Source organism: Trichosurus vulpecula, chromosome 8 (assembly GCF_011100635.1).
Source record: "Trichosurus vulpecula isolate mTriVul1 chromosome 8, mTriVul1.pri, whole genome shotgun sequence".
In the NCBI taxonomy this organism is placed as follows: Eukaryota; Metazoa; Chordata; class Mammalia; order Diprotodontia; family Phalangeridae; genus Trichosurus; species Trichosurus vulpecula.
In genome coordinates this window covers 162729323-162756114 of record NC_050580.1, presented here as the reverse complement: position 1 = coordinate 162756114, position 26792 = coordinate 162729323, and the positions used below count along the sequence as shown (strand labels likewise).

At 38.9% G+C, this 26792-nt stretch overlaps 1 protein-coding gene across 1 annotated transcript in view; it reads right to left on the bottom strand.

Annotated features, from left to right (window-relative positions):
* Positions 1 to 4041: 4041 nt before the first annotated feature.
* Positions 4042 to 26792, bottom strand: part of MNS1 (meiosis specific nuclear structural 1) — a 35540-nt gene continuing 12789 nt past the window's right edge. The window contains exons 5-10 of the mRNA XM_036736440.1: positions 19379 to 19608; positions 18741 to 18957; positions 18543 to 18650; positions 12980 to 13237; positions 8215 to 8340; positions 4042 to 4222 (exon numbers count right to left, since the gene is read on the bottom strand). Coding sequence (XP_036592335.1) covers positions 4127 to 4222; positions 8215 to 8340; positions 12980 to 13237; positions 18543 to 18650; positions 18741 to 18957; positions 19379 to 19608 — 1035 coding nt within the window. The 3' untranslated portion in view covers positions 4042 to 4126. The remainder of the gene's footprint in view (positions 4223 to 8214; positions 8341 to 12979; positions 13238 to 18542; positions 18651 to 18740; positions 18958 to 19378; positions 19609 to 26792) is intronic.

Below are 26792 nucleotides of genomic sequence, written 5' to 3'. Positions count from 1 at the left end.
AAGTATCTTTAAAAGTGGAAGGACCTTCATTTGGCCATAACCATGTCTGAAGGGGAAGTCAACCAATGTATGGGCTGAGGTCATCATGAAAGATGAGACAATTCTGGTTATATGTGTTAGGGTAAAAGCTCTATCCCTTACCCAATTAATCTCAGAAGATCCAGATACCTTTACTGAATTAATCAAAAGTATAGGCTAGGTGTAAATATGTCCTGAATTTGAGAGAATTAAAGTGCTTAGATCACTGTATAAAAACAGATGGTGCCACAAAGGAAACATCTTGTGACTGTCAGAGAGAATTGGAAATGCTCCGTATTCTATTTACAAAGATTGCAACTCCAATGGTAATCCAGTCAAGCAGTGGAGATCTCTGGACCTTAGAGGTACAGAGGTACCTTAGAGAGGCAGTTCACTTCTATACCAGGGGGCCCCAAGAGAGTGGGAGAGTGAGCCCAGGAGGGTTGCATGCCACCCCCCTTCACCTTACAATCATCACCATGGACCATGTTATTGGAAAGAAACCAAACCAGTAAGAGACAATGTATTCAACATGGCATAGACACATACATACTGAGGACAGACATGGACAAACACAGACAAAGATCAATACAGAAAGACAGCCACCTGAGAAAGTAACTTCATGGGAGTATTTGACCCCTGGTGGTAGACAGAATGCTAGCCATGGACTCTATAAAGGCACCAAACTTTGGAGCCCAGCAGAGCTATACCAATGGGGAACTTAACAAGTGCTGCCCAAAAGGAAATAAAGGGCTTCTAGTAACAAGGAGCTGAATTTATCCTCTGGTCACATGTGTTCCCTACATATGTGCCATACTTGTATGTCAAGACTGAGCCTTTACTCAGAGATTTTTTGTGTATGAAAGATTTTGGGGTGATATTTTGTACCAACTGTTTTTACTAGACCATCTTAGTAAAAGTATTTTCCTAAAAGCTAATTGAGGTTACTGGCTTATATGAAATGGAAAGCACAACATTTGAAGGCTCCTGTGTAACAGTGCTAGAAACTCCAGCCCCTCAGCGTTAGCCCCAGAACCTTCTTATGGGGCGCAGTTTCTTTTTTAAAAATTTTCTATTTAGTTTTAGTTTTCAACATTCACTTTTTTAATATTTTAAATTTTTTTTTGTTTTGGCAGGACAATTGGGGTTAAGTGACTTGCCCAAGGTCATACATCTAGTAAATGTGTCAAGTGTCTGAGGCTGCATTTGAACTCAGGTCCTCCTGACTCCAGGGCCGGTGCTCTACTCACTGCGCCACCTAGCTGCCCCCTCAACATTCACTTTTATAAGCTTCTGAGTTCTAAAATTTTCCCCCTAACTCTCCTCCCCCCTCCCTGAGACAGCATGCAATCCGATACAGGCCATACCTGTACAATCATATTAAACATATTTCCACATTAGTCATGTTGTGAAAGAAGAATCAGAACCAAAAGGAAAAACCATGAAAAAGAAAAAAAACAACATAAAAAGAAAGTAGTGTGCTTCAATCTGGATTCAGACTCCACAGTTCTTTCTCTGGACGTAGATAGCATTTCCATCATGAGTCGTTTGGACTTGTCTTAGATCATTGTATTGCTGCGAAGAGCTAAGTCCAGGGGTGAGGAACCTATGGCCTTGAGGCCCTGGCTAAGTCTATCAAAGTTGGTCAATGCACAATGTTGGTACGGTGTACAATGTTCTCCTGGTTCTGCTCACTTCACTCAGCATCAGTTCATATAAGTCTTTCCAGGTTTTCCCGAAGTCCACCTGCCTATCTTTTCTTATAGCACAATAGTATTCCATTACATTTATATACCACAACTTGTTCAGCCATTCCCCAATTGATAGGCACCCTGTCGATTTCCAATTCTTTGCCACTACAAAAAGACCTGCTATAAATATTTTTGTGCATGTGGATCCTTTTCCCTTTTTTAGTGATCTCTTTCAGATATAGACCCAGCAGTGGTATTGCTGGATCAAAGGAAATGCACAGTTTTGTACTCCTTTGGGCACAGTTCCAAATTGCTCTCCAGAATGGCTGGATCAATTCACAACTCCACCAACAATACGTGAGTGTTCCAATTTTCCTGCATCTCCTCCACTTATTATTTTCCTTTTTGGTCATATTAGCCAACCCGATAGGCATGAGGTGATACCTCAGAGTTGTTTTAATTTGCATTTCTCTAATCCATAATGATTTAGAGCATTTTTTCCATTTGTCCATAGATAGCTGTAGGGCTCACTGTTCCAAGTGGAGCTGGAGGAGTAGCTCCAAAGGAGTTGCTATACATGAAATTTTAAAACTTTCAAAAATAAAATCAATGCAGACAGGACAGGAAAGGAAGCTTTGGGGATACAAATATAAGCAAGATAGTCCCTGACCTCAAGGAGTTTATACTGTAATAGGGGAACACAACACATACAGAGGAGTGGTGACCAAGGAAAAATGTTTTGGTCAGGCAAGTCACAGGGATAGTGACTGAAGTCATAGGGCAATTATTGACACATCCTTTCCAGGGATGGTTGAGTTGATTATTGTTCTCAGCTAAAGTGCTGGAAAGGAAGAGGGGAGAGGAAAAAGGTGTGGTAGGAACCATGCTGGTTGTGGGTGGGGCGCTGGGAGCAGCTGCTCAGGAATGATGCATGTCTACACGCTACAGAGGACAGTCATGTTCACTGACTGGGAATCAGTGTCTGTACAGATGCTTACAGTAGCTTCTCACTGGTCATTGTGAGTAAATGGAAGCCCTTGCAGGTGTCTGAACCATTCTGTGTAGTTAATATTAAACAATATTGGGGTAGGAAGGTAAAAGAGACTTCATTCTTAGTAACAGAAATGAAGAAGGCTGGAATGCTTGACTATACAAATTCCTCATGATATGGCCAGTAAAGAAGGTATACGGTATCTGGCAACTGATGGTAATCAGGAGAATAAAGATGTTATGTGCTTTACTGTAATAATTCCTGACCTTGTCATTATGGAAGACCAGGCAGCACAGACCCTGGGCATCAGAAGACAGTTAGATGAAATGACCATTAGGCTTTTGGAGCCATAAACTCTCTGATGCGGCCACTCACTTTCCACTTTTGAAAAACCATTGCTTGCCTGCTTGGGAACCTTGGCTGCTACTGAGCAGCTGATCCAGAGTCATACCATTACCTTTTGTCCAGAGTTGCTTAATATAAGTTGTGAGATGAAGGTGGTTCCTTAATGGGTGAGGCACCAGAGGTTTCCATTCTTAAGTGTAAATGGCACCTCAGTCAGGCCTCAGAGGTGTTAAGCGTGCTTCATGAGTGGGTAGTGATACAATGCTTTGCCTCCTTATTTAGCCCAATGTGCCCTAGTCTTCAAAGACCTAACCTTAGAAGAATGTCGTTTTGTTCCTAGTTGACAGTAGTAGCCAGAGCTGCCAACCTGCAAGTATAGAGTCACCTCCATAATTAAGATGAGGCATCACATAAGGTTCCTTTGTATAGCAACATAATAACCAGGTATAGACAAACAAGATGGCAACTTGATCCTTAGCTGAAATGTTTTAACGTTTCAGTTTTGGTTCACAGTTGAATTAATCCCCAGGAAAATATCAAAATTTTAATTAATGTTTTTAATATAATTATAAATAAATATTTTATGAAAAACATTCTGCTGAATTGCTAGAATAAATTCTGCTTACGTCAGATAAATGACAGTTCTCCCTATATTTTGGATAAAAGACTTTTAAGAAGATAAAAGTATTTTGTCAATTATTGTTTTTTGTAAACATGTATTCCCTTCCCTCCCCCATGAATATTGACCATATTTTAGTTGGAATAGTTTATTCTGCATTAGTGATGACATATAAATTTTGTTCTGAGTTTCCAAGTGTTTTGTTAATTATTAAATAAAAATAAAAATCTTAAGAGTACAATGAGATGTTCGATATAATCCTTCTTTCAAAAATTTATTGACAAAGAAGACAAAATTGTATTCTCTTACAGATTGGATGTATCGGAATTGTCAGATACTATAATGGTTTAAAAAAAACCCATATGTGTGAAGGATTCTTACGGAGACAATGACTGTCAAACCTGATACAGAAGGCAGGCTGACATCTAGTGGTGATAGAAAGCAATCCAACTCTGGATGACATCAGCAGCTGTCTTCTAATGGTGTGTCGCTTTTCAGATAGGCTTTCCTAAAGGCTTCACCAAGCATATCAACATCTTGTTCATGTTTAATTACTCCCTAAAAGGAAAACACATTAGGTTATTTTTGGATACCAGACTATTTCACTAAATGTACAGATTTATGAATACCTTGTGGCAAAGAGAATACAGGTCAGAGACAAACTAACTTTTGGAACTAGAAATCCTATAGAGATCATTTAGACGAAACCCTTCATTTGACAGATGAACAAACTGAGGTCCAAAGAAACTGAGGTCCAAGTTATGTCCAATACCAAAGCAATCTACTCAGCAAAATCATGAATTTATGAAATTAATCAATCAAGAAATGGACATCTGCCTGGGGTGGAGCCAAGATGGCGACTGGAAAGCAGGGACTCGCCTAAAGCTCTCCCCCAGGACCCTCCAAAACACCTATAAAAATGGCTCTGAACAAATTCTAGAACTGCAGAACCCACAAAATAGCAGAGGGAAGCAGGGATCCAGCCCAGGACAGCCTGGATGGTCGCTGGGTAAGGTCTATCGCTCAGGGAGCTGGGAGCAGAGGGGAGCAGAGCCCAGCGTGGGCTGCGCCCGGACCAACCAGACCAGGAGCCAGGTCCTGGAACAGGCCCTACCGCCCTGAATCAGTGCGCTGTGGCAGTTACCCACAAATATCAAAGACAACAGAGAAGGTTAGTGGGAAAAGCTGCTGGGACAGAGTGAAAGGAGTTCGAGGTTTGGCCACCTCCCCAGGGGCCTCAGAGGTGATGCAGCTCTGAGGACTACAGCTGCAGTTGCTTCAGGCCCCAGGCCCACCTGGTGGGAGGAATTAAGTGGTGGATATGAGTGGGAGTGCTGAGCCAGCTTAGATCTGAGTCACAGTCTGGGTTGGCGGCTCTTGGGGGAGGAGGAGCGCTGGTGTGGCAGAGCTTGCTGTGAGAAATAGCTCTGAAAACAACAGCGCAGCGCCTCAACCTTGGGACAAAGTGCTCTAAGAAAGTAAAGGAAGAGGGGATGGGGGGAGGAGTGGGGTGACTGAAGGGAGGGCTGACTGGGGAATGGGGTAACCAGAATATATGCCATCTTGGAGTGGGGGGGAAGGTAGAAATGGGGAGAAAATCTGTAATTCAAATTCTTGTGAAAATCAATGCTGAAAACTAAAAATATTAAATAAAAAGCCCCCCTCCAACATCCTTGGACTTCTCCTCTTTCCAGTCTCTCTGCTTTAACTAAAACTCACAGGCCTCACTACTGGAGGCCACTCTCACATATGGAGCCAGAAGGCAGGATCTGCATGCTTCTCGCTCCCTTGAAAACCTGGGTAACCCATTTAAACCACTCTATTCCTCTCTTTATTGCTATCAAGGGTGAACTCTGTTCCTCTTCCAAATTCTTTGGTGACTTTAGCCCTTGGTTTACTGTTTTCACCTCTGCCCCATTCCCTGCTGTTTTGGAGACTTAGACATCCTTGATGACCCCTCCTCCCAGCACACCTCCTTCTCCACTCTAATGGCTTAATCATCCACAAATACATCTCACCACCCCACAGAATTGTACTGTACTCCCTCCAAGATCCTGACCTTCAAAATGTTCTCTATTCACAACTTCCTACCCTTCTGTTCTTCCAACTCCCCTCATTCATGAGAGACCTGCTCTTCATGATGACTGGGATCTTCTAACCCCTCCTGATTATTCCAGCTCATTACCCTCTCTCTAGTTTTAACTGTCTTCACACACTTGGCTAATGTGTTGGTTGGTTGCAAGGAATAAGACCATGGGGAATGGTGTTTGGAAAGTGACAGTAATGCAGAAAAGGCATTATCAACAAGCCTTTTCATAATTAAAAGACTGTATTGGGAACCACCACCCACTACCCGTTTCACACCTTCCACCATTTTCTACCCGTTCATTAATTCTTAACTCTTGGTAACCTTCTCGCTTCTAGGCTGCTGAGCAGCCACAAAATTAAGCTAGGTGGCACAAGGCAGCTAAGCAGTTCGGTAGATAGAGTTCCAGGACTGGAGTCAGGAAGACTCATTTTGCTGAGTTCAAATCTGGCCTCAGACATTTACTACCTATGTGAGATTGGGAAAGTCATTTAACCCTGTCTGCCAAAAGTTTCCTTATTGTAAAATGAGCTGGAGAAGGAAGAGGCAAACCACTCCAGTATCTTTGTCAATAAAACCCCAAATGGGGTCAGGAAGAGTCAGATACAACTGAAAAATGACTGAACAACAGCAAACTTATGGAATATTGGCAATACTTTTATTCAACTCTTGTAAATTCCCTCTTTAACTCCCCACAAAAACTTTCCAAACCTTTTTCAAAGGCCCAGCTGTTCCCCACATATACTCCAGGAAACCGCCTCCAACTTGACTGAGAAGATAAAGTCCATCCAAAGTAGGTCTCTTGGCTCCCTTTTCCAACCTCAAACTTCTCTCCTCCTTTCCCAGAGGAATTGGGACCCCATGCTTACTGCTAAGTCTAATGCCCTTTACCTGTTAGATTCTCACCCCTCCCCTCCCCCAGACCCCCAGCTTGGCAAGCGCTGCTGCTGTCTCACTCAACTTCAGTCTCTTCCCCGCTTCTCTTCCCATCTGCTTAAAACAAATGCTCAGGTCACTCAAACCCTAAACAAACAAATGAACTGAATTTTTCCCTTAAACTTCTTCCCTCATTCTAGCTATTCCATCTCTAGTCTGCCCTTCATAGTTAAGCTTCTTGAAAAAGCAGTTTGCCCACTTCCTCTCCAACTATTTTCTCCTCAGCCCTTTGTAAACTAACTTCTATATCCACCAATCTATTGAAGCTCCCCAGGGCCAAACTCAATGGCCTTTTCTTCATCCTTATACTTGGGGACCTTGATGTAGCATTCGATACAAATAATCATTCTTCCCTTCTGTGTCTGACCATTCTCACTGCCCCCCTTTTGTGACACCATTAGTTCACTTCTTAGTCCTCTGACCACTCCCTCTCATTAAATGTTCCCCAAAGTCCATTCTTGGGCTTCTTTTCTCTCTTCTCTCTACTTGGTGACCTCAGTTTCTACCTTGGCTTCAATCATAAACTCTCTACAGATGACTCCCTAATCCATATCTCTAAGCTTAGACCTCTTTTTAAATTCTAAATCTTGTTGTTTCATCATGTTCAATATTTCATGAACCCATTTGGGGATGGCTTGTCCAAGATACTGGAGTGGTCTGCCATTTCCTTCTCCCGCTCATTTTACAGAAGCGGAAACTGAGGCAAAAACAGGGTTAAGTGACTTTCTTGGAGTCACACAGCTAGTAAGTGTCTGAGGCTGGATATGAACTCAGGTCTTCCTGATTCCAGGCTTGGAGCTCTATCCACTGCATCACCTAGCTGTCTCAAATTCTAGATCTATATGGTATCTATGGTACATCTCTATCTGGATGACCCACTAACTTCTCAAATGTCTAAAATCAGGCTTATATTTTTCCCTTTTAAACATATTCTCCTTTCTGACTTTGCTTTCTCTCAGTGATGCATACTACCATTCACCCAGTCTTTATCTTCAAAGTCTTGGTGTTATCTTTGACTCTTTCCACTCTCTGTTATCTGGGCTTGTTGGTTTTACTTCTGTGACATCTCTCACATCCAAATCCTCCTCTCCATTCCCACTACCACCCTTTTGTACTGTTAATGTATTTCTGTTTGATTTCAAGATCTTCCCATCCGCTGGTAGGCCCATGTGCCCTGCTTGAGTCACATGGAAGTCTGGGTTGCATGAGGTCTGTGGTGGGAGTAGCTTGCTGAATGAGTAGAACAGGAGCAGGGTGGAGTAAAAAGTTCGAGTGGTTAGAGCTGGAGGGTTGTGATGCCCTCTGACCCTGAAGAAGAGAGTGTGTGTGTGTGTGTGTACACACTCTGAGGTTAGAATTTTGCTTTGGGGCTCACTCATGGGAAAACACAAACAGAAATTACAAGCAGGAATTACAAGCAGAAATTAACACAAAATCAAAAGACAGGGCTTCCAACTGGTCAGTGCTCGTTTTCCAATACCACTCTGCCTCCAAAGTGACATACTAATTTATCTTTAATTTCACTTACTTTGGGAAGATAGCCCAGAAGATTTGCAGCATGCTCTTTGAGAAGTTTTTGTCTTTCTTCTTCAACAATTGTGTTAATATTTCCTTCTCTCTGTTGCTGAACCCTCATTTCTTCAAATTCACGTTCCTGGAAATGTAACCAGTTTTTGTTATTCTGAGGCAAATTTTTTAAAAATTTATTTATACATTTTGTTTTACATTGCCATTTCTGAGTATCTTTTTCTCTAACCCCAGCCAGTAAACCATTCCTTTTAACAAAGAATAAAAAAAAGGCAGTTACTTCAGCAAAACTGACCAGCACATCAACTGAGTGTGACAGCAAAATCTACTTTTAAAGCAGCCTCCACCTATGCAAAGAAGGGAGAGAAGCTTGATCGTTATAAATTATACAACTCTCAAAGGTTTTCAGTTCTTTCTATACGCTCTGTAGTAGTTACCATGTATCTTATTTTCATGGTTCTGCTTATTCCACTTTCATCAGTTCATGTGTCTTCTCATGCTTCTCTGAATCTTCACAATCAGCACAGTATTGATTCATCATATTTATATACCATGATTTGTTTAGTTCTTCAATTGATGTATATCTACTTTGTTTCTAGTTCTTTGCTATCACATTTTTTATATTGCTATGAATATTTTCGTGTATGTGACCTTTCTATCTTTAACTTTTTTGGGTAATATGTCCAGAAGTGAGATTTCTAGGTCAAATGATAAAGACATTTTAAATACTTTAAAAAACATAATTCCAAATTGCAGTCCGGAATGGCTGTACAGATGCACTGTTTCACCAATGGTGTATTAGTGTACCTGCTTTTCTAATCCCTTCCAACACTGAACTTACATCTTTGTCATATTTGCCAGTGTTTTGGGTATAAGATGAAAGTTGAAAGTTGTGGATTCCTATGTTTCTTGTTACTAGTGATAATTAGCAATATTTCGTATGACTGTAAGTAATTTTCAATTCTTCTTTTGTGAGCTGCTTATATTCTTTGACTACTTATCTATTGTGGAATGACTCTTAGATCTATATATGTGAGTTAGTTTCCTATATATCATGGATATCAAACCCTTATTAGAGATATTTGATGCAAAGGTTTTATTGCCCCCGAAATGGCAGCTCCCCTTTCTTATCTAAGCTTCACTAACTTTATTCATGCAAAAGCTTTTCAATTTCATGCAATCAAAATAATCTATTTTGACTTTCAAGATCACTTCTATTTCTTGTTTGGTTAAGAACTTCTTCCCCAAGCAATAATTATGTAAGATATCCGATCTCGTTTTCTTCTAAATTTTTAAGTTGAGACCTTTAATATTCAGATTACTTGCCCGTTTTGTGCTTGTTATGGTATATGTATGAAAAATACTGGGCTAAATCTAACTTCTGTCAGATTTCTTTCCAGTTTTCCTAGCAGTTCCTGTCAAATAACAGGTGTGTCCTCAAGAAATTGATGTCTTCAGGTTTGTTGTTGATTCTTTCTCATTTAATTTATTCCACTGACCTACTTTTATTCCACTGACCCTTTTTAACCAGTGCCAAAGAGTTTTTATAATTACTGCTTTATAATATAATTTGAAGTTTTCAAGTGCTATTCCTCTTTAATTCCTACCCGTCCCTCCAATTATTTCCCTTGCAGTGCTAGACTGTTGTTTTTTCAAATAAATTTCATTATTTTGTCTAGCTTTTAAAGTATCTACTTTCATAGTTTGTTACAGTGCTAAAATTATAAATTAATTTATCTAGGATGACCATTTTAAATATACCAATGTGGTCTAATCATGAGCAAGTATAACTGTATTTATATGAATCTTTAGTATACTTTGGTAGGCTGACTTCCAGATATTTCATGACATTTTGTAACTATTTTGAATGGGCCTCCCTTTTCTATTACTTATCCTATATTTTTATTGTTATATAAAAATGATGTTTTCAAATTCATTTTCCATCCTGCTACTTTCCTGAGCTATTGTTTCAATTAATTTACTTGCTGGTTTTCTGAGATTTTAATTTTATCACCTCTCTACCTATGTTTATACGTTTAATTTCTTTCTCGTCTTAGAAATACTAACATTTCTAAAGCTATATCAAATAGTAGTGAAAAAAGAGGGATCTGTACTTTACTTTTTATTTATTGGGAAGGCTTCTAGTTTGCCAACAATGCTAGCTTTTTGGTTTTAGATATATGCTTTTTATCATATTAAAATTTAAGGTTGATTTTCACAGACTATATTAAAGAATTTTTTCAAATGAAGACTTTGATTTTGGAACAAATGTAGGCATTTAGATAATTAGATTTATGAAATGTGTTTGTGTTCGTATGTCATAGTGGATCTTATCTTTAGCCTTTGAAATGAATGAGAATAGCAACTGCATATTTTCCAAGATGATGGATCCAACCACTTGCATGTTCTACCTTATAATTAATTTATTCAGGTTTAGTACTCTTCCTACTTTTAGAAGGCCTTAAGGAGGCCAACACAATGCAAAACTTGAAATTTAATGACAAAGCAATATAGAATTCTATTGTAGGGAAACAGAAAAAAAATGCTACTAGGCTTCTGAAACAAGCTAATAACTACAACAGTTCTAAGTTTAAGGTGAAAAGGGAGATCTTTGGGGTTGTTTTTTTCTCCCTTTCTCTCTTCACCCAAAAAACACATCTTTGATATGGTGTGGGGTAGACAGTTCCCTAAGTTCTACACAAGGGTGAATGAGGATCTGGTCAGAAAATGCCAGCCAGTATTTTTGTTAAAGCTACTACTATTCTTCTAGACAACTAGTCTGAAATGTCAGTGGTTTCCTCTGATTCTCTTTTCTCTATCACCACTCCAATCAAATCATCTCTTCTTCCCCATAACATTACTTTCATCATGTTCATCTCCTTCTCAAAAGCCTCCAGTGGCAGCCAAACTCACTATTAAACTTCCATTCAAGGACCTCCACAATTTGGGTCCTCTCTAACTTTAACTCCCATTTTTCCACAATATAAACACAGGTCATCTGGCCAATTAATGAGCTAGTAAGCTATGACTAAGTGCGTAAGGCTTAGAGGTAGAAGGGCCCTTTGTTAACATTTAATCGCCTCACCTGACAGATGAGACAACACAGTCCTAGGTAGGCTAAGTGACAGAGGTAGCCAGGATTCAAACCCAGGTCTTATGACTTTAAATCTAGTAATTTTTTGATTATACCATGTTGTCTCCAAGTCTCTAGCTCCAGCCAAGCCAGGTTCCAAAGATGACAAGCACAAGTCCATGTTATTGTCTCCTTGTCCCTACTCTCCAACTATCTAAATCTTAACCACTGTTCAAGGATAATGAAAGTTCTTCCCGCTCCATGAAGAGTTCCCTTACCCATCTGCTCACTTGTATCTTCATCTTCTCTGAATTCATACAGCATCCACCCTACCACTAATTTTGGTGCTTAGGCATGCACATTTTATTTTATATTTTAGTTTTACAGCTTATGTGTTGGCCTTTTCTATTCAATAAGATTGCAAGCTCCTTGAGGACAAGAAAAGGGCCATGTCTTATACTTTGTTGGTACCACACACACCCCTCACCCCTGACCTCCCTGGAGACCAGCACAGGATACACTAACAAGTCTGAGTGACTTGCTGGATAAATACTGGGTGAAGAAAGGGCATCAGAAAGGCACCAGGTAAGCGGGTAACGTTCTCTGTGGAGTCCATCTACCTGTTGAGCCCAGTTTCCTAAAGAAGAATAATTGGAGCCCAAAGTCCTAGTGTGGGATCATGTTCAGCAGACAAGCTCTGAAACAATGGAAAGGCAATACGTCCACTCTAATAATCTATAATAATTCCTGTATCCCTTTCTTAGGGAAATTTCAGATCCTATCCTTTTTGTAGTGCAATTTGGATCTCTCCCCCAGATTTAATAAAAAAAAATCAAAGAATTTTAGGACTAGAGAGTACTTCATTGGCTATCTAGTACTAATTATAACTCACTTAGAATCCTTTCTACAACATCCCCAGTCTCACCCACTTCCCTACATTTAATCTCATACGCTGTTTATCTGTTCACTTGTACAGCCTCATGAGAGCTTACTCCGGTTTATTACAATACATCAGTCTGGCATTTCACTTTCCCAAAGGGCGAAGTGTCACCTGCAAGCTTAAGATGCTTAGTTTCAACATCCTTTTAAAAAGGAATCAAAATGCCAAATTATACCAGTCCCAGCACCGAGCCCCAGGAACTATCCTGTCTTTATATAGATAAGTAAATATTTGCCCCTAGCCTCTACTTTCTATCTTAATCCTTTTCTTGATTGAAGAATAAATATTCTTCCCAAACACATGTCAATACTACTTTAAAATACTGTGTGAGTTTTTTCTTTTCATTTCTGCTTTGTTTTATCCACACTGAGAGTAGAAAGGTTGGTAGGGTGTTCTCAATGTACGCTGAAATAAAGTAAATGGAGAGTTGAGCAATTTTGTGGAAAGTTTAAGACCAACCCATCTAACAAACCTCCCATTTCCCTGGATACCATTTAAACCGTCATAAAAAAGGTACAGGCAAGGGGAGGTTAAGCCAAAAAGATACTAGTGTGGTTTCAACGAGATAATAATATAAATATTGTAGGACATGGTGGTAGCCTATTTTATTACTTTGAGATCATTTTTTCTTTCTCTCAAGCTGTAGGACTATGTATTATTTAAGTGTATCATCAGTAGAACAGAAATAACCTCCTTTTCCCTTATTCAATACTGATGACAAAACATCGAAACCAGAAAGAACAGAATGCCTACTTTGTCTGCAAGGAACTGTTCGTGACGTTCTTGAATAAGTTTTTCTATAGCTTTCCTGTGTTCATACTGCTTCATTCTTTGTTTCTGAGCATTCATTAATTCGATTCGATCATCCTCAGCAAATTTAGCCAGCATGTTTTGTCTGAAGGTTTCTTCTTCTTCTCTAGTAGCCTGAAGAACCAATTCTTTGAAAGCCATTTGTTCTGCAAAATTTCTTTGTAGCTCTTCACGCTTTTTGATTTTGTTTTCGATTTCTTCCTAAAAGAACACAATAAGAGTAACATTAAAAGCTTAATTCCACAACTTTAAAAAAATCTGACTTGTAAATGGAAGTTTTCAGCTCAGTATGTAATAGCAAACTGAAACCAAGCACTTTGGGAAAACATGGCCGTTTAATGCATAGTATCTTTTAATGCATAATTTCGAGCCCATCTGAGGGTACTTAAATGTTTTAATTTCTCTGGTATTTATTTAAAAATTCTAATTTTGTTTACTTGCCCAGAGGTTATGAAGCCTTCTAGAGAACTAGCATATAAACAACATTGATTTCATATAAATTTCAAGCACCTCCATAGTCTTCCCCTACTCTGTCTAACCTTTTTTACCCTCTGTACTTGAACACGAACCTTTTGCTAATAATAATAAAAGCCAGCATTTATGAAACACTTTAAAGTTTGCAGAGCAATTTACAAATATGTCCTTTTATCCTCACAGCAACCCCGGGAGGTAAATGTTGTTATTCCCATCTTACAGCTGAGGCACAGAAAGGCTAAGCAACTTGCCCAGGGTAACACAGTGTGTGAGGTTGGTTTTGAACTCAGGTCCTCCTGATTCCAGGTCGAGTGCTCTACTTCAGGTTCTGCTACAGCCATAAGCATCTTTTTAACAGTCTCAAACACAGTATGTTAAATTCCCACCCCAATACCTTTTCACAAGTTGTTTTCTCCTGCCTGTAATGTTCCTTCCCCTCCTTTTCACCTAATCAAATGATGCTCATCCCTTTCAAATGCCAGTCTCTCTCTGACTCCTTTTCCTATAACTCAAGCCCATACTACTGACCTTTCCCTCTTCTGAAATAATTTGTGTCTCTGATTTGTGGATTTATGCATATGTTACTTTGTTCTGTTATTTAACCATTTCATGTATGACCATCTTCTCTGTCCATTTAAACTGTAAACTGTAAACACCCATGTCCCTAGTCTCTATATTGTTTTGGATGCTAGAAACTTCTAGAAATTGCTCAATAAATCTTTGTGGAACTAACAGTGGAAATAATCTGAGATTCTGAATTGAAAAGTGCCATTCCCTAACATTTAATCCTAGATGTGTAACTTTATGTTCTGATAGTAGACTGTCTCTAACTAAAAATAAGGCGATTTCGGATAAAATAAGAATCAGATTTTTTTCCAGCTTCCATATGGTTTCATGGCAGTGCTATGGTTGCCCCAAAAGTAGGAAAAGTACAAGCCAGAGCCTGGGGGACCTAAGTTTGAGCTCTGGCTCCACAATTCATTCTCTGTGTGACTCTGGGCAATACATAAATCAAAAAGCATTTATTAAGTACTTATGAAATACCAGGAGCAATGCTAAACACCGAGACACATATACAAAAATCAAACAGTTCTTTCCTCAAGGAGCAATTATAATGGGGGAGACAACTTGTATTTATGTATGTATGTGAAGGTATATACACATATACATATGAACACATGCATAGTGTGAACAACATATATAAGTTTGGGGAGAGGGGGAACCAGTAGCTGGAAGTATTAGGAAAGGCTTCACGTGGAAGGTAATGGTTAAGCTGAGCTTAGAAAGAAACAAGGAATTATAAGAGACAGAATCAAGAAGGAAGAGCATCGAAGGCATAGGCCAGTGCAAAGGCAAGGAGACGGGAGACTGAGCACTGGGTGTGAGGAAGAGCAAGGAAGCCAGCGTGGCTGGACCATAGAGCAGGTAGCATAATGAGGCTAGAATGGTGAGGATGGGGTAAGGTGTGAAGAGCTTTAAATCACTGACAGGAGTTTCTATTGGACACTAGCAGTCGTAGGGAACCACTGGAGCTATTGGGGGGAGGGGCAGACGACCACACCTGTACTTTAGGAAAATCTCTTTGGTAGCTTGGTGAAGAGTGGAGCAGGCCAGCAGGGACACTACGAAGGGGGCAACTGCATTAGATCAAGAAAGAAGTGATGAAGGTCTGTACCGGGGCGTGGTTGTGTCAGAATAGGGAAGAAGACTTATGAAAGTTGTGTTGTGGAGATAGAGAAGACCAGATTTGGCAAATGAGTGGATCCCCAGGGTGAGGGAGGCTGCCAAGCTAGGTGGCTGGATGACGGGGCCAGGACGGTAACATAAGAGTTCAGAGGAATAGGGAGCTAGATGAGTTCTCTTATGGACATGTCTAGCTCAAGATACCTAGAGGACATCCTGTTCAGAATGTACACTACGAGGAAGAAGGCGAGGTCATCCTGAAGCTCAGGAAAGAGGTTCTACCTGGATAAAGAGGTGATTCACAATCTTTCTAGGCCTCAATCTCCTCATGTTTACAAAGTACAGATAATATAACTAGGACGACCTATTTCACAGGGTTAATGTAACATTGATAATTATACACCACTATACAAATATAAATCTTGGCATTACCATTAAAGAGCATTTAAGATGAAAGATTCAATGCGCTTTTTAGGAATGCCTAGGACAGAGCAGTTCCTTCAATATGGTGGTACTAAAAATGCAGAGAGCTGGTTGTAATCACTACATCTTTACATATAAACGATTATGAATTTCCTATTGAAATTGCCATTCTAAAACTCCATATTGAGCAAAAGAAAGCAAAATTGCGCCAGTGTTATAAGTTAAAAGAGATTTGTCAAGATTCTTTTTTAACTTCTATGATAACACTGGTGCAATATTGAAGCCTACCCCTGTTTATGTTACCACGTGTATGTATGTTCATGAACAGGATTATGGTAATTATATAGAGCAGAGAAGGAATACTGACATCTCAGTGGAAAGAGTATTATACGGGGAAAGCTAAAACTTAGATCGGGAAAGAAGTTACCCGTGCTTTCCCACTAGTTTTGTTGGGTTTTTTAACGTTCTAACAATTACGTTCTAACTGATTTTGTTGGCTAGTCACAAACTGTAAGATTCTTATAAAAACTACAGTGCATAGCTCTTCCTTCCTGGGTCTGGACCAGATACCAAAGTAATTATCCCTTCTTGCCACAAGATGGAACTCTCAGACACTTAACTCCACTTAGCAGCTTTGCTCAGAGAAATCTTGTTGTGAACTTAGTCATGGCCCTTTGGGGTAGCTGATGGATTACAACCTATCCTTGGCTGGCATATCGCAGGGACACGCTACTATTCAACCAAACTTTCTTAACAGTGTCGTTTTACAAGGCAAGACTGCAGTAGAGGAAAAAGACATGGGATCTGGAATCAAAAGACCTGCATTTACACCTCAGTTCTGCTATTCAATCATTTTGTGACCCTGGACAAATCCCTTAAACTATAGTTTCCTCATTTGTGAAATGAGATGACTGGACAAGTTCATCTCTGAAGTTTCTTCTTAACGATACTAAGTCATAAAAACCTTTATGGAATCATCAATTGAGCAACTATATGGAATTTGCCAAAATTTCTTTTAAGAAGGACTCATTAAGAAGTCTCCTCTCTTTCCAACACTTTTATTCTCAGTTTTCTGCTGTTACCCACTAAACATGAAGGCAAAATAACAACACACAAAGCAGGCCAAACGTCAGGAAATCCCCTGTACTCAAGGACTCTGACTGTACTCTCTTGGCAGCTAGGGAGTGAAGTGGACAGAGTGCTGGGTCTGGAGTCAGGAGGACCTGAGTTCAAATTTGACCTCATGTACTTACTACCTGTATGACCTTGGGCAAGTCATTTAGTTTCCTCTGCTGTAAAATAGATATAATAATAGCACTTCACTGAGTTAGGTGAGATCAGATGACTAAAGTGCTTGGCACAGCGTCCGACACATAGTAGGTGCTATATAAATGCTTATTTTCCTCCTTCTCCTGCCTCCTTACTCTTCAAATGCTTTTTCCTGATCGCCTCTTGTTTTTCTTCAGGTTGCTAAAACAGAAAACTGTTCATTAAGCACGTACTGGCTTTTCTTCCTCTTTCATGTAGAGCCCAGGTCTTACATGAAGAAGATGGGCCATTTTTTCCTGTTTTCACCACTACCCTAAATGAGCAGTTCTTTATTTTACCTGGGGTGCTCTCCTTCAACTAAGTGTATTCTTTGGGCTCAGGCTCTCTAACTTAAACTGTATGAAGACTCCGGATGATTCTTCTCTTTCCCTTTATCTACCTCAGTACCCCTCTAGCTTGCTCAAGGCTCAATTCCTGCACCTTCTTGATCTGCAGGGCACACGTTTCCATGAATTCTGCTAACTTCTCTTCCCATACCTCTACCTCCCTTGGAAGCATGCCTTTTAATACTTTAATTAAGATCAATGTTCCTAAGCCTGTGGGACTGGAGAGCTGAGAACCATAATGGTTTCTCATGCATATACATATATACGTATACATATATATGTATGTACATCTGTAACAAACACCTGTTGGATAGCACAATGTTTTAAAATAAATTTAACAAGGTCCCCCCACTCCCCTAGAATATAGCCCATATCCAGAACAGTATGAGCTCTTTGTCTCTAGTTCCTGGAATTTTCCTGTACCTAACATAAAAGCAAATCGATAAGTGATGTAAAAACTGGGAAAATTTAAAATGTTAGAAATGGTCAGAAAAAGAAATTATAAGTTTTTTTATACTCCTAAGGGAGCCCAAATGCAAGAGATTTCATCGAAAATTTTTGAATAAGATTGTTAATATTTATCTGACTTCTTAAACAGAGGCTACTATATAATTGGTGATTATATAACTGTAGGCAACTAGATCACTGATAGAAAATGTTCATTAAACTCCATGTACCTGGAGATGAATTGACTGTCTGCTACTTAAAAGACAACTATCCCATTAATAAAGCATCAGTGGAATGTGTGAGCAAGACATTAGTTGATGGTGGAAAATGACTAAGTACAAAATAATCAATGACTTAAAGATACATGAGATTGGTGGTGAGAGTGTAGAAGAGAAGGGATCACTGTTGGCTTGTAGTGAGTTACTTCTTACCCAAGCAAGTCCTTTTGTCTCCATATCACACTGAAATCACAAACACATTCATACAGGCAAGAACTAACTATAGTTACTATTACACTTTTATCAATTATGTGATAATTGTGATAATATGTGATTAAAATCTGGCCTCAGATATTTACTAGCTATGTGATCCTGGACAAGTCACTTAACCGTGTTTGCCTCAGTTTCCTCATCTGTAGAATGAGCTGGAGAAGGAAATGGCAAACCACTCCAGTATCTTTGCCAAGAAAGCCCAAATGGGTTTTACTACCTGTATGACCTTGGACATGAAGAGTTAGACACGACTGAAAAGACTGAAAAACAACAAGAACCTGCAGAGAATATTATACTCTGTACTGCTCATTTTGTCAACTTTCCAACACTTACCTGGGCCTTCTTTCTATCTAGCTCAGCTTGTTCTATCTCAAATAAATCTAGTTTCACTTGCTCCATATCATCTTGTTGCTGCTGTATTTTCTCCAAGTGCTGGGCAATCTATGAAAGAAAATTTTAAAAACATTGTTATAAGACTCAACACACATTTTAAATAATTTTTCTAATTTTTAAAGCCAAGTATATAAATACCAAATTCTTGTACTGCTGCCTTTTTTCCTCCAGCTTTTGGGCTTGGGCCATCCGGTCTTCTTCTCTCCGCTGTTGCACATTGGCAAAGTCTAAGATTTTCCTGTTTTCTTCCTCCATTTCTTCACGCTTCTTCATTCTCCACAGAGCTTGCTCTTTTTTAAACTCTTCTGCGTATCTATGAATTGCAGCCATTTTTTCTAACCGCTGCTGTCTTTCCCTAAAGAACATACCCAAAAGATTAATATTCTTAGTGACATATATGATAGCTAAATGCAAAATATGTTAACAAAGTTTTTCTTTGACTTTTAATAGTGAAATGGAAAAGAAGTTCTTTGATTTCCCAAGTATTTCCATATTTGTAACTTATCTAAGTATACTGTGAGAGATCAATATTCTGATGTCGCTAAAATGCTTCATACATTTGTCCTCCAATATCTACTTATGACATGTTCTACTCATTTCAGAAAACAGAAGCCACCATTCCTTCTGGACTGAACTCTATAGTAATGTTACCTGGGCACCCAACATTGAGGTGGTGACCATTGAGAAAGTAACTCAACTATACAATAAAATTAGGTAAATCTTGAGTCGATCACAAATGTGCAGAGTTTTGCATAGGAAAGGTTGGCTAAACTCACATTTGGTCTTCTTCATAGACTTTTCTAACAATTTCATCTATCATGAGTTTCTCTCGTAATAATTCTTCATAAGCTTCTTGCTTCTTCCTCTCTTGATCTTCAAGCTGTCGCTCTAAGTCACGCTGGTACTGGATTTTCTCCTTATAACGTCTAGCTTCTGCTTCATTCTGTTCTTTTGTGTATCTCTCCTGTTCTTCCTTCATACGCCTGGCTATTTCAGAGTCACGTTTCTATCATGGAAAAATGTGTTATTTCATGTTTCCACTTTCTAATTCAAACGTAACATTAAGGAATAACCATCTTAAAATGTACCATAACCTTTTAAAAATTTAACTCTCTGGAATAAAGAAATTTTATCTCTACAGGAAAAGAGGGGAAAATATACACTGTAATGTTTTCATCATGAAAATGTGTTTGGTTCACTATGATCAAGTTGTATATATACCTAGAATGAAATAAGAATTCAGTACTAGGGAAACAACATAATCATATGAAAAACAAAACCATCCAAAATTATGTTTATTATCAATAAGGTCAGAACAAAGGTTTGGAGATGCAAGAAAAGTCCCAAAGAGGGCTTTTCAGTTTTTTTTTAAGATACCTTTACACTTTTACCACTACTAGGCCTGTAATCCCAAATAGATAAAAGGAAATGGATCTACATGTACAAAAATATTTATAGCAAGTCTTTTCGTGGTGTCTTTTTCCATCAGCCCCAAGATCACATTCCATAAGTAGAAAATTTAAAGATCTTTGCACAGTAGTTTTAAAATTTTTTATATATTTTAAGTTAGAAAAATGAGAATGTCACTATTTACAGCTAGTGTTTTTAGGTTATAACCTAGGCTCAAAGGGATTGCAAATATCTTCATACATAAGGATCATGTAGGAATCACTCAGGGTTATATCCTGTCTTTTTGTTATCTGGGAGTATGCAGAACTTTTCAAATACTCCACATTTAATCTATTTATTCCTGAAGGAATAAGGTGGGTTGGAGTGTTCAAATTCACCTCCCATAGGATCCATGAACGGAAACAAACAGAAACTGAATTTGATTTTAGGAGAGAAAAACCCCAACCCTCAGGTCAATGGAATAATTAGAATGCAAGTATTAGTACATTGAGGGTAGGGACTATTTTTCCTTTTTTTTTTTAATCTCCAAAGCTTAGCACACACCAAGTGCTTAGTAAATGCTTGTTTTGAATGAAAGTTGGGCATCTTGGGAATTGCAGTTTTTCCATCTCAGCCTTGGAGAAAATGGAGGAAAAACTCACACAAGATATGAGATCAAGGTATGAGATACTTGTAGTGTGGAGCTAGAGTGGCATAGGTGGAGGACAGAGGCAGCATGAATAGGGTTGACAGCTACCAGGCTCCCTCTGGGATGGCTGGCATCATTGTCCATCATAAGCAGAGAGGATGGCAGCAACCGGAGTGGAAGAAAAGCCTGAAAACTAACTGCCTATTCCCCCTCAGCTGATACTGAGGAGTAGCAAAGCGTCTTTCTCCTCCCTTCCCTGTCTTTTCTAAAAAAGAGATTTATGCTGATCTTCCACTGCTACATGTTTTTTTCCCCCATTAGGCTTGATTTGCTTAAATAAAAAGAGCTCCATCTCCAAGGTCTTCTTGAGTATGATCTTATATGTGACCCAAGTGTGCATGGAGGGGACAGCTCTGGAGGGGTTTCATATTTCACAGACTCTCAGTGGCTTGGAAGGTTACAAGGCCTCCCTATGGGCTATTGAGCATAGTTTAGTTTTATGAATGCTCCTAGAACTCTCCCAAGAAGAAACCTAAAACGACTTAGGCTCACTAGGATTTCCCAGAAGAATGAACTGGTTGGAAACTTGGTTCCCCTCAGGTAAGGGTGTGAGTATAGAGCCCGGTTACTGAACCATGCTTCCTTTGCCCAAAGGGAGGGGGGAACTAGGAGGAATCAGAAGAGAAAGTCCTACATTGAAGGCTGCTAAAAGGTGGCATCAGGGAGCTCTCTACCCTGTCCCTTTCTGGTTGGGAGGGAGAACTGAAAGAGGGATATTTTACCATGGACTGATTGGTCTTTGCTGATTCATGGATCGTGAAAGTCATTTTGTGGTAAATCACTGCCAGAATTTTCCTAAAAGATAAATGACCCCAGGCCCTGTTGGCCATTGTATACCTAAGAGCACTTTCTAAGGTGTTCTGATCCCCATAGCCAGAGAATGAGAGTGGGGAAGAGAGTTTGGCTGCTGACAAAGCTATAATACTTTCCACTTTACAAAAATAAGAAGTTAAGGTTTTTCCACCATGAAAAATAAGATAAAGAAAGGATTTCATAAGAATCTTCCTCTCTCCTCCCCAATTTTTACAAAGAAATTCCAAAACATTTAATATAAATTTAGCAAAATTTAGCCCCTTTTATTTTTATTCTTTTAAATCTAGAGGGTTGGGAATTCCCACTCTCCCCTCCAAAGATAGAAAAGCAATCAATTAAATAAGTTAAGCTAATAATTTGCTTCTCTGTATTTCAGTAAACACTAAAGTCATATTTTTCTCAATTACAGGCAAACTAGATTGCATTTTACCTCTAGGTGAGTGTAACAATGGTATAAGATTAAATGATACTTTTAGAAGTTTTCTGAGTTTCCCTAGAGTCCCTTTAAAATAAAACTGCACCAAGAAGGGGAGGATGTTTTCTTGGTAATTGCTACAATTTCCTTTTATACATCTGTGTTACAAAGGAGATTATATTTAATCCATTCTTACTGAGAGTTTCTTTTTTCCCACTAAGGATTTGTTTTTATGGGAGTCTTTTTGCTTGGTTTGCATTCAGCCCCATTAGGATCCACTAAAATAAACAAAAAAAACGAATCTGATTTAGAGGGAAAATCCTCCCAAGGCAATCACATATGTACTTCTTAATACGAAAAACAAAAAACAAAAAAAACCTTTCTGGTAGTATGGAATGAAGCTGTCCTAATTTCTCAAAAAATACAAATAAGGTAATAGAGGAGCTTTCTCAAATCAAAAGTAAACTATATGTACAGCTAGTAAATTGACCTCTATAGATTCTCAAAAGCTTCAGAAGTGAAATTTCTTTTCTTCCATTTTTAAAAGAGTAGTAGTAGCTGGTGCAGTGGGGCAGTGAGTAGAGCACCGGCCCTGGAGTCAGGAGGACCTGAGTTCAGATCTTGACACATGTACTAGCTGTGTGACCTTGGGCAAGTCACTTAATCCCAATTGCCCTGCCAAAAAAACAAACAAAAAAAGAGTAGTAGTAGTCTCTCTACCTTGTCCAAGCCTAGAAATACCAAGGCTACTCACAATCCTACTATTGACCGGCTCTGGGGCTTTGACCTGTTCCACTTCCCATCTGGACTATTTGCCCCTCCTCAAGCAACCTGGTGGTCTCCTGCTCCCAGGGGCTAAACATGGATATGCCATACTCTAGTCCACTGTCATCTGCATAGCCCTCTGCATTTCAGAGCTCCTGGGAGTTCCATTTTCCCAGGAAGCTGGGATCACAGAGCTTGTGCCACTGTACCAGTTTGGTGAAATTTAAGACACTGTTGTCTCTACATGAGAAATCTCAAAAAACACAAGGGAAAATAAACCTCAGTTTTTAAAGTAAATTTTGAGTTTCGAAAGTAAAAGCAGAAAACCTATTTTCCAAACAGAAAGATTTTTTTTGTTTTAACTTAGTGAACTCAGAATTTAAAAGGTCAATGACCTTGAACTCAGAGCTTTCCCACTGATCACAACATCTTTTGGCTTCTCTTTTATATCCTTGTAACATTTTAAAACCTACTCTTCGCAATCCTATGATCTCTAGGACTTCTTCCCAACCTCATTGTTTAGCACCCACCCATTTCAACACTCTTGGGTCCAACCAAATTAGACTTCTTGCTGTTCATTAAATACCATACTCTATTCCCCATGCCTATAATGCCCTCTCTACTTGCTTCCACATTGCCAAATCCTTTACTTCCTTCAAGACGGGGCCTAAGATTTTTCTATATGAAGCCTTTCCTAATTTTCCTAGCAGCTAGATTTTGTCAACCCTTTCTCAATATACTCCAGCTCCTCATTCCTATATGAAAAATAGTCATGGCCCCAAAATCTAAATTTCATTCTTAGAGACCATTCTTAGCCAGCTATCCACATCACAGATCTGCCTCTCATTTATGAATCTCTTAATGTCAATAAGCAGGAGTAAATGAAAATGTCGCCTGTGCTACTGAAGTCTTCAGGTCCCCTCACCCCAGCACTTTCTACTCCTTAGCAGCACTTTCTAGATTCCTCCTGATGGTATTATTTGTCCACACATGAATCACTAAAAGTAGGTAGAGGTTATCAGGTTTGACAAATCTCAGGGGATTTCCTATAATATCCCAAATATATATCCTGAGAAGAAAGTAGACTTCTATGATGTTTATGTCAAGCTGACAAACAGTACTCCTTTATATAAGTCAATGATAATTTATCCTTTGAGAGGTAAATGAAATGACAAGAGAAAATGGGATTCTAAATTTTTGGAGAGCAGATTGCAAAGGATCCCAGAGAAAAGAGAAATAAGATCCAATGGTTTAATATTTTGAAAAGGAAAGGGTCCCAAGAGAAATCAAAAATAGAATTCTGAAGACAAAAAGATGGGGAGGGAAAGGTGGAGCTGCTTGAAGAGAACAATACGGAAGTAAAGGGAATTCATCAAATGTAAAAAAAAAAAAAGACATGTAGAAAATGCAAGCAACAGCAAATAAAATAATAAACAACTAATAGTAGCACTATCCTTTAAGAATCATAGCAAAGCCTAAGAAGAACCAAGGCTGGTAGTGAATTTAAGAGGCAACAAATAAGTTGGGTTTTTTTAACTTATGTTGGAGAAGAGAGTCAAAGAAAGGATAGGACCATTGTTGAAGATGGAATAATGATAATGAATACTAGGGAGAAAAGGCTGAACTATTCCACTCTTACTTTGCTTCTGTTTTCTCTTGTGAGGACAGTCTGGAGACTAAAAAGGATAGAACAAAAAAGGTTATCAGGAAATGAAACACAAGACCTGTGAAGAAAGAGCATTGCCCTGAATGAGTTCCAAGTCCTAGACCCAGATCCAGAGGAACTACATCCTAGCATATTAAAAGAACTGGCATATGTGACTGTGGAGCCATTGTCAATGATCTATGTAAAATCCTGAAGAACAGAAGAGAAAGGCAAAATCTTATTTTTTTAAAAAAAAAGGGAAGAGAGAGAGTATAGTTTACAAATGATAAAGGTGTATGCTTGATTTCTATAACTGGAAAAAAAGAGAACACATTATCTTGGAGATAGTTTGTAAGCACTCAGTGCTCACTAAAAGCTAGCTTTATTTCATCAAGAGGAGATAATGTCAGACTAACCTCATTTCCTTTTTTGAAAGGGTTACTCTACTAAGAAAACTGCATAGTGCTTTTAATGACCCAAAGCTTCTCCCTTGAAACAGAAGCCCAATGTTTAAAACATCAGTATTCTTCTCCTGATGCTAAATTCTTTCAAGTAATACAATATTATAATCTCTGAAGAATTAAAGTGTATGATCACTCAAATGTGTAATGGAAATGTTAAGGCATATGGTGTGTGTGAAAAGGCTGCAATACATTAGGATCACAGAATCTAAGTAGATTTAGAGATGAAAGAGACCTTAGAGGTCAACTAGTTGTAATAGCAATTTAGATTTGAAGATCTTTCCCACCCATTAAAAGGCCATGTGACCTGCTTACATCACAGGAAGCCTAAGTCACATGTGGTGGGAGGAGCTTGCTGAGAGGAAAAGGAAGTTGTGTCACAGGAAATGCTGAGGGAGAGAGCAGTTATAGCTGTTAATGGCTGTCATGATAGTTAGAGCTACAGTAAAGAAAGTCGACCTGTGATAGCTTGATAGTTTGTTTTTGGGAAGGCCCCAGCAGGGGGTTGGAGAGATTCTGAGATGGCGAGGCTCTAGGCTGTGATACTGTTTTAAGTTCCTTGCTGTTATGATAAAGTGGGCTGACTGGTTGTGGGAGCAGATTGTTTGGTTATGGAATATGGTTATCTGGCATCTGAATAAATGTTTTACTTCTACTTCTACCTTCTCATACTTTGCAATACAGAACTACATAGGCATATTCATGATTATTACTGATGTTGTGTTTAATGCATTACTGACACACTAGTCCAACAGTCTCATTTTATGGAGAGGAAAGTAGGATGCAGAGAGGTTGGGGAAGCTGTAATTTCTCCAGTGTCACACAGGTAGTAAGTAGGGGAGTAGAAATTCGACTCAGGTCTTCTAACCCTAAATCCAGCACTATTTCCATTACACTATGCATTACCAATGAAGAATTATACAAAAGAAGCAACATAAAGCATGTATGACCAGAAAAGAAGGTGGGTCAGACAAAGTGAGAGGGAAGAATAACTGATGGCCAACTTCACTGGTATAGAGATCTAGAGGAAGGATACTAGTGTGCTCATTGATCTTCTTTTGGAAGATTTAAAGGATGTGGACAAGAACTGCACAGGATGAAAATGTATGGACTGGTTGCAAGTGGCACAGTGTGTACAGGGATGGACCTGGAGTCAGGAAGACCTAAATTCAAATCCAGCCTCAGACACTTCCTAGCTATATCATTCTGGGCAAGTCACTTAGCAAGTCACTGTAAAATTAAGATAATAATAGCACTATTGCCTAGGGTTGTTATGACATCAAATGAGATAATGTTTATAAAGTGCTTTGTAAATCTTAAAGAATAATACAGGGTGTCTCAAATGTCTTAGTACAGTTTTAAGCTATACTTTAAAGCTTAAAACGAAATCTAGAAAGATATTTTTTAAAGCTTAAAACTAAGACTTTTGAGACACTCTGTATTTTAGCTATTATTTATTATATAGTATGTATATAATGTCATTATATATTATTATTTATTACCTAAATTTTGGCTATTATTATATATTATATAATCTGTACCACTAGAGAGAGTAAGCATGTCAATGATATCACATCTCAAAGTATTAAAGTACTGATCTACTAGACCAGAAGGTCAGGAAATTACAAAGACAGTTAGCTTTCATGGAAATAAGGCTCCTACTTTATGCTTGCACAGAGATGGAACTTAGGAGGTAGAGGAAGGCACAAGCATGTCATTCCCTTTGTCTAAAAACTCCAGTGGCTCCCTAATACTTCTAGGATCAAAAACAAGCTCCTCTGTCCAGCACTTAAAGTGAGGCCTTCACAGTTTGGATCCAGTCTACCTCTCTAGGCTTATTACACATGACTCACCTGCATTCCCTTCAGGTTACAGTTAAGCTGGCTTACTTGTCCCTCATACATCTCCTATCACTGTCTTGGCTGTCCCTCATACTTGTATTACAATCTTCTTCACCATTTAAGAATTCCTAGCTTTCTTCAAAGCTTAGCCT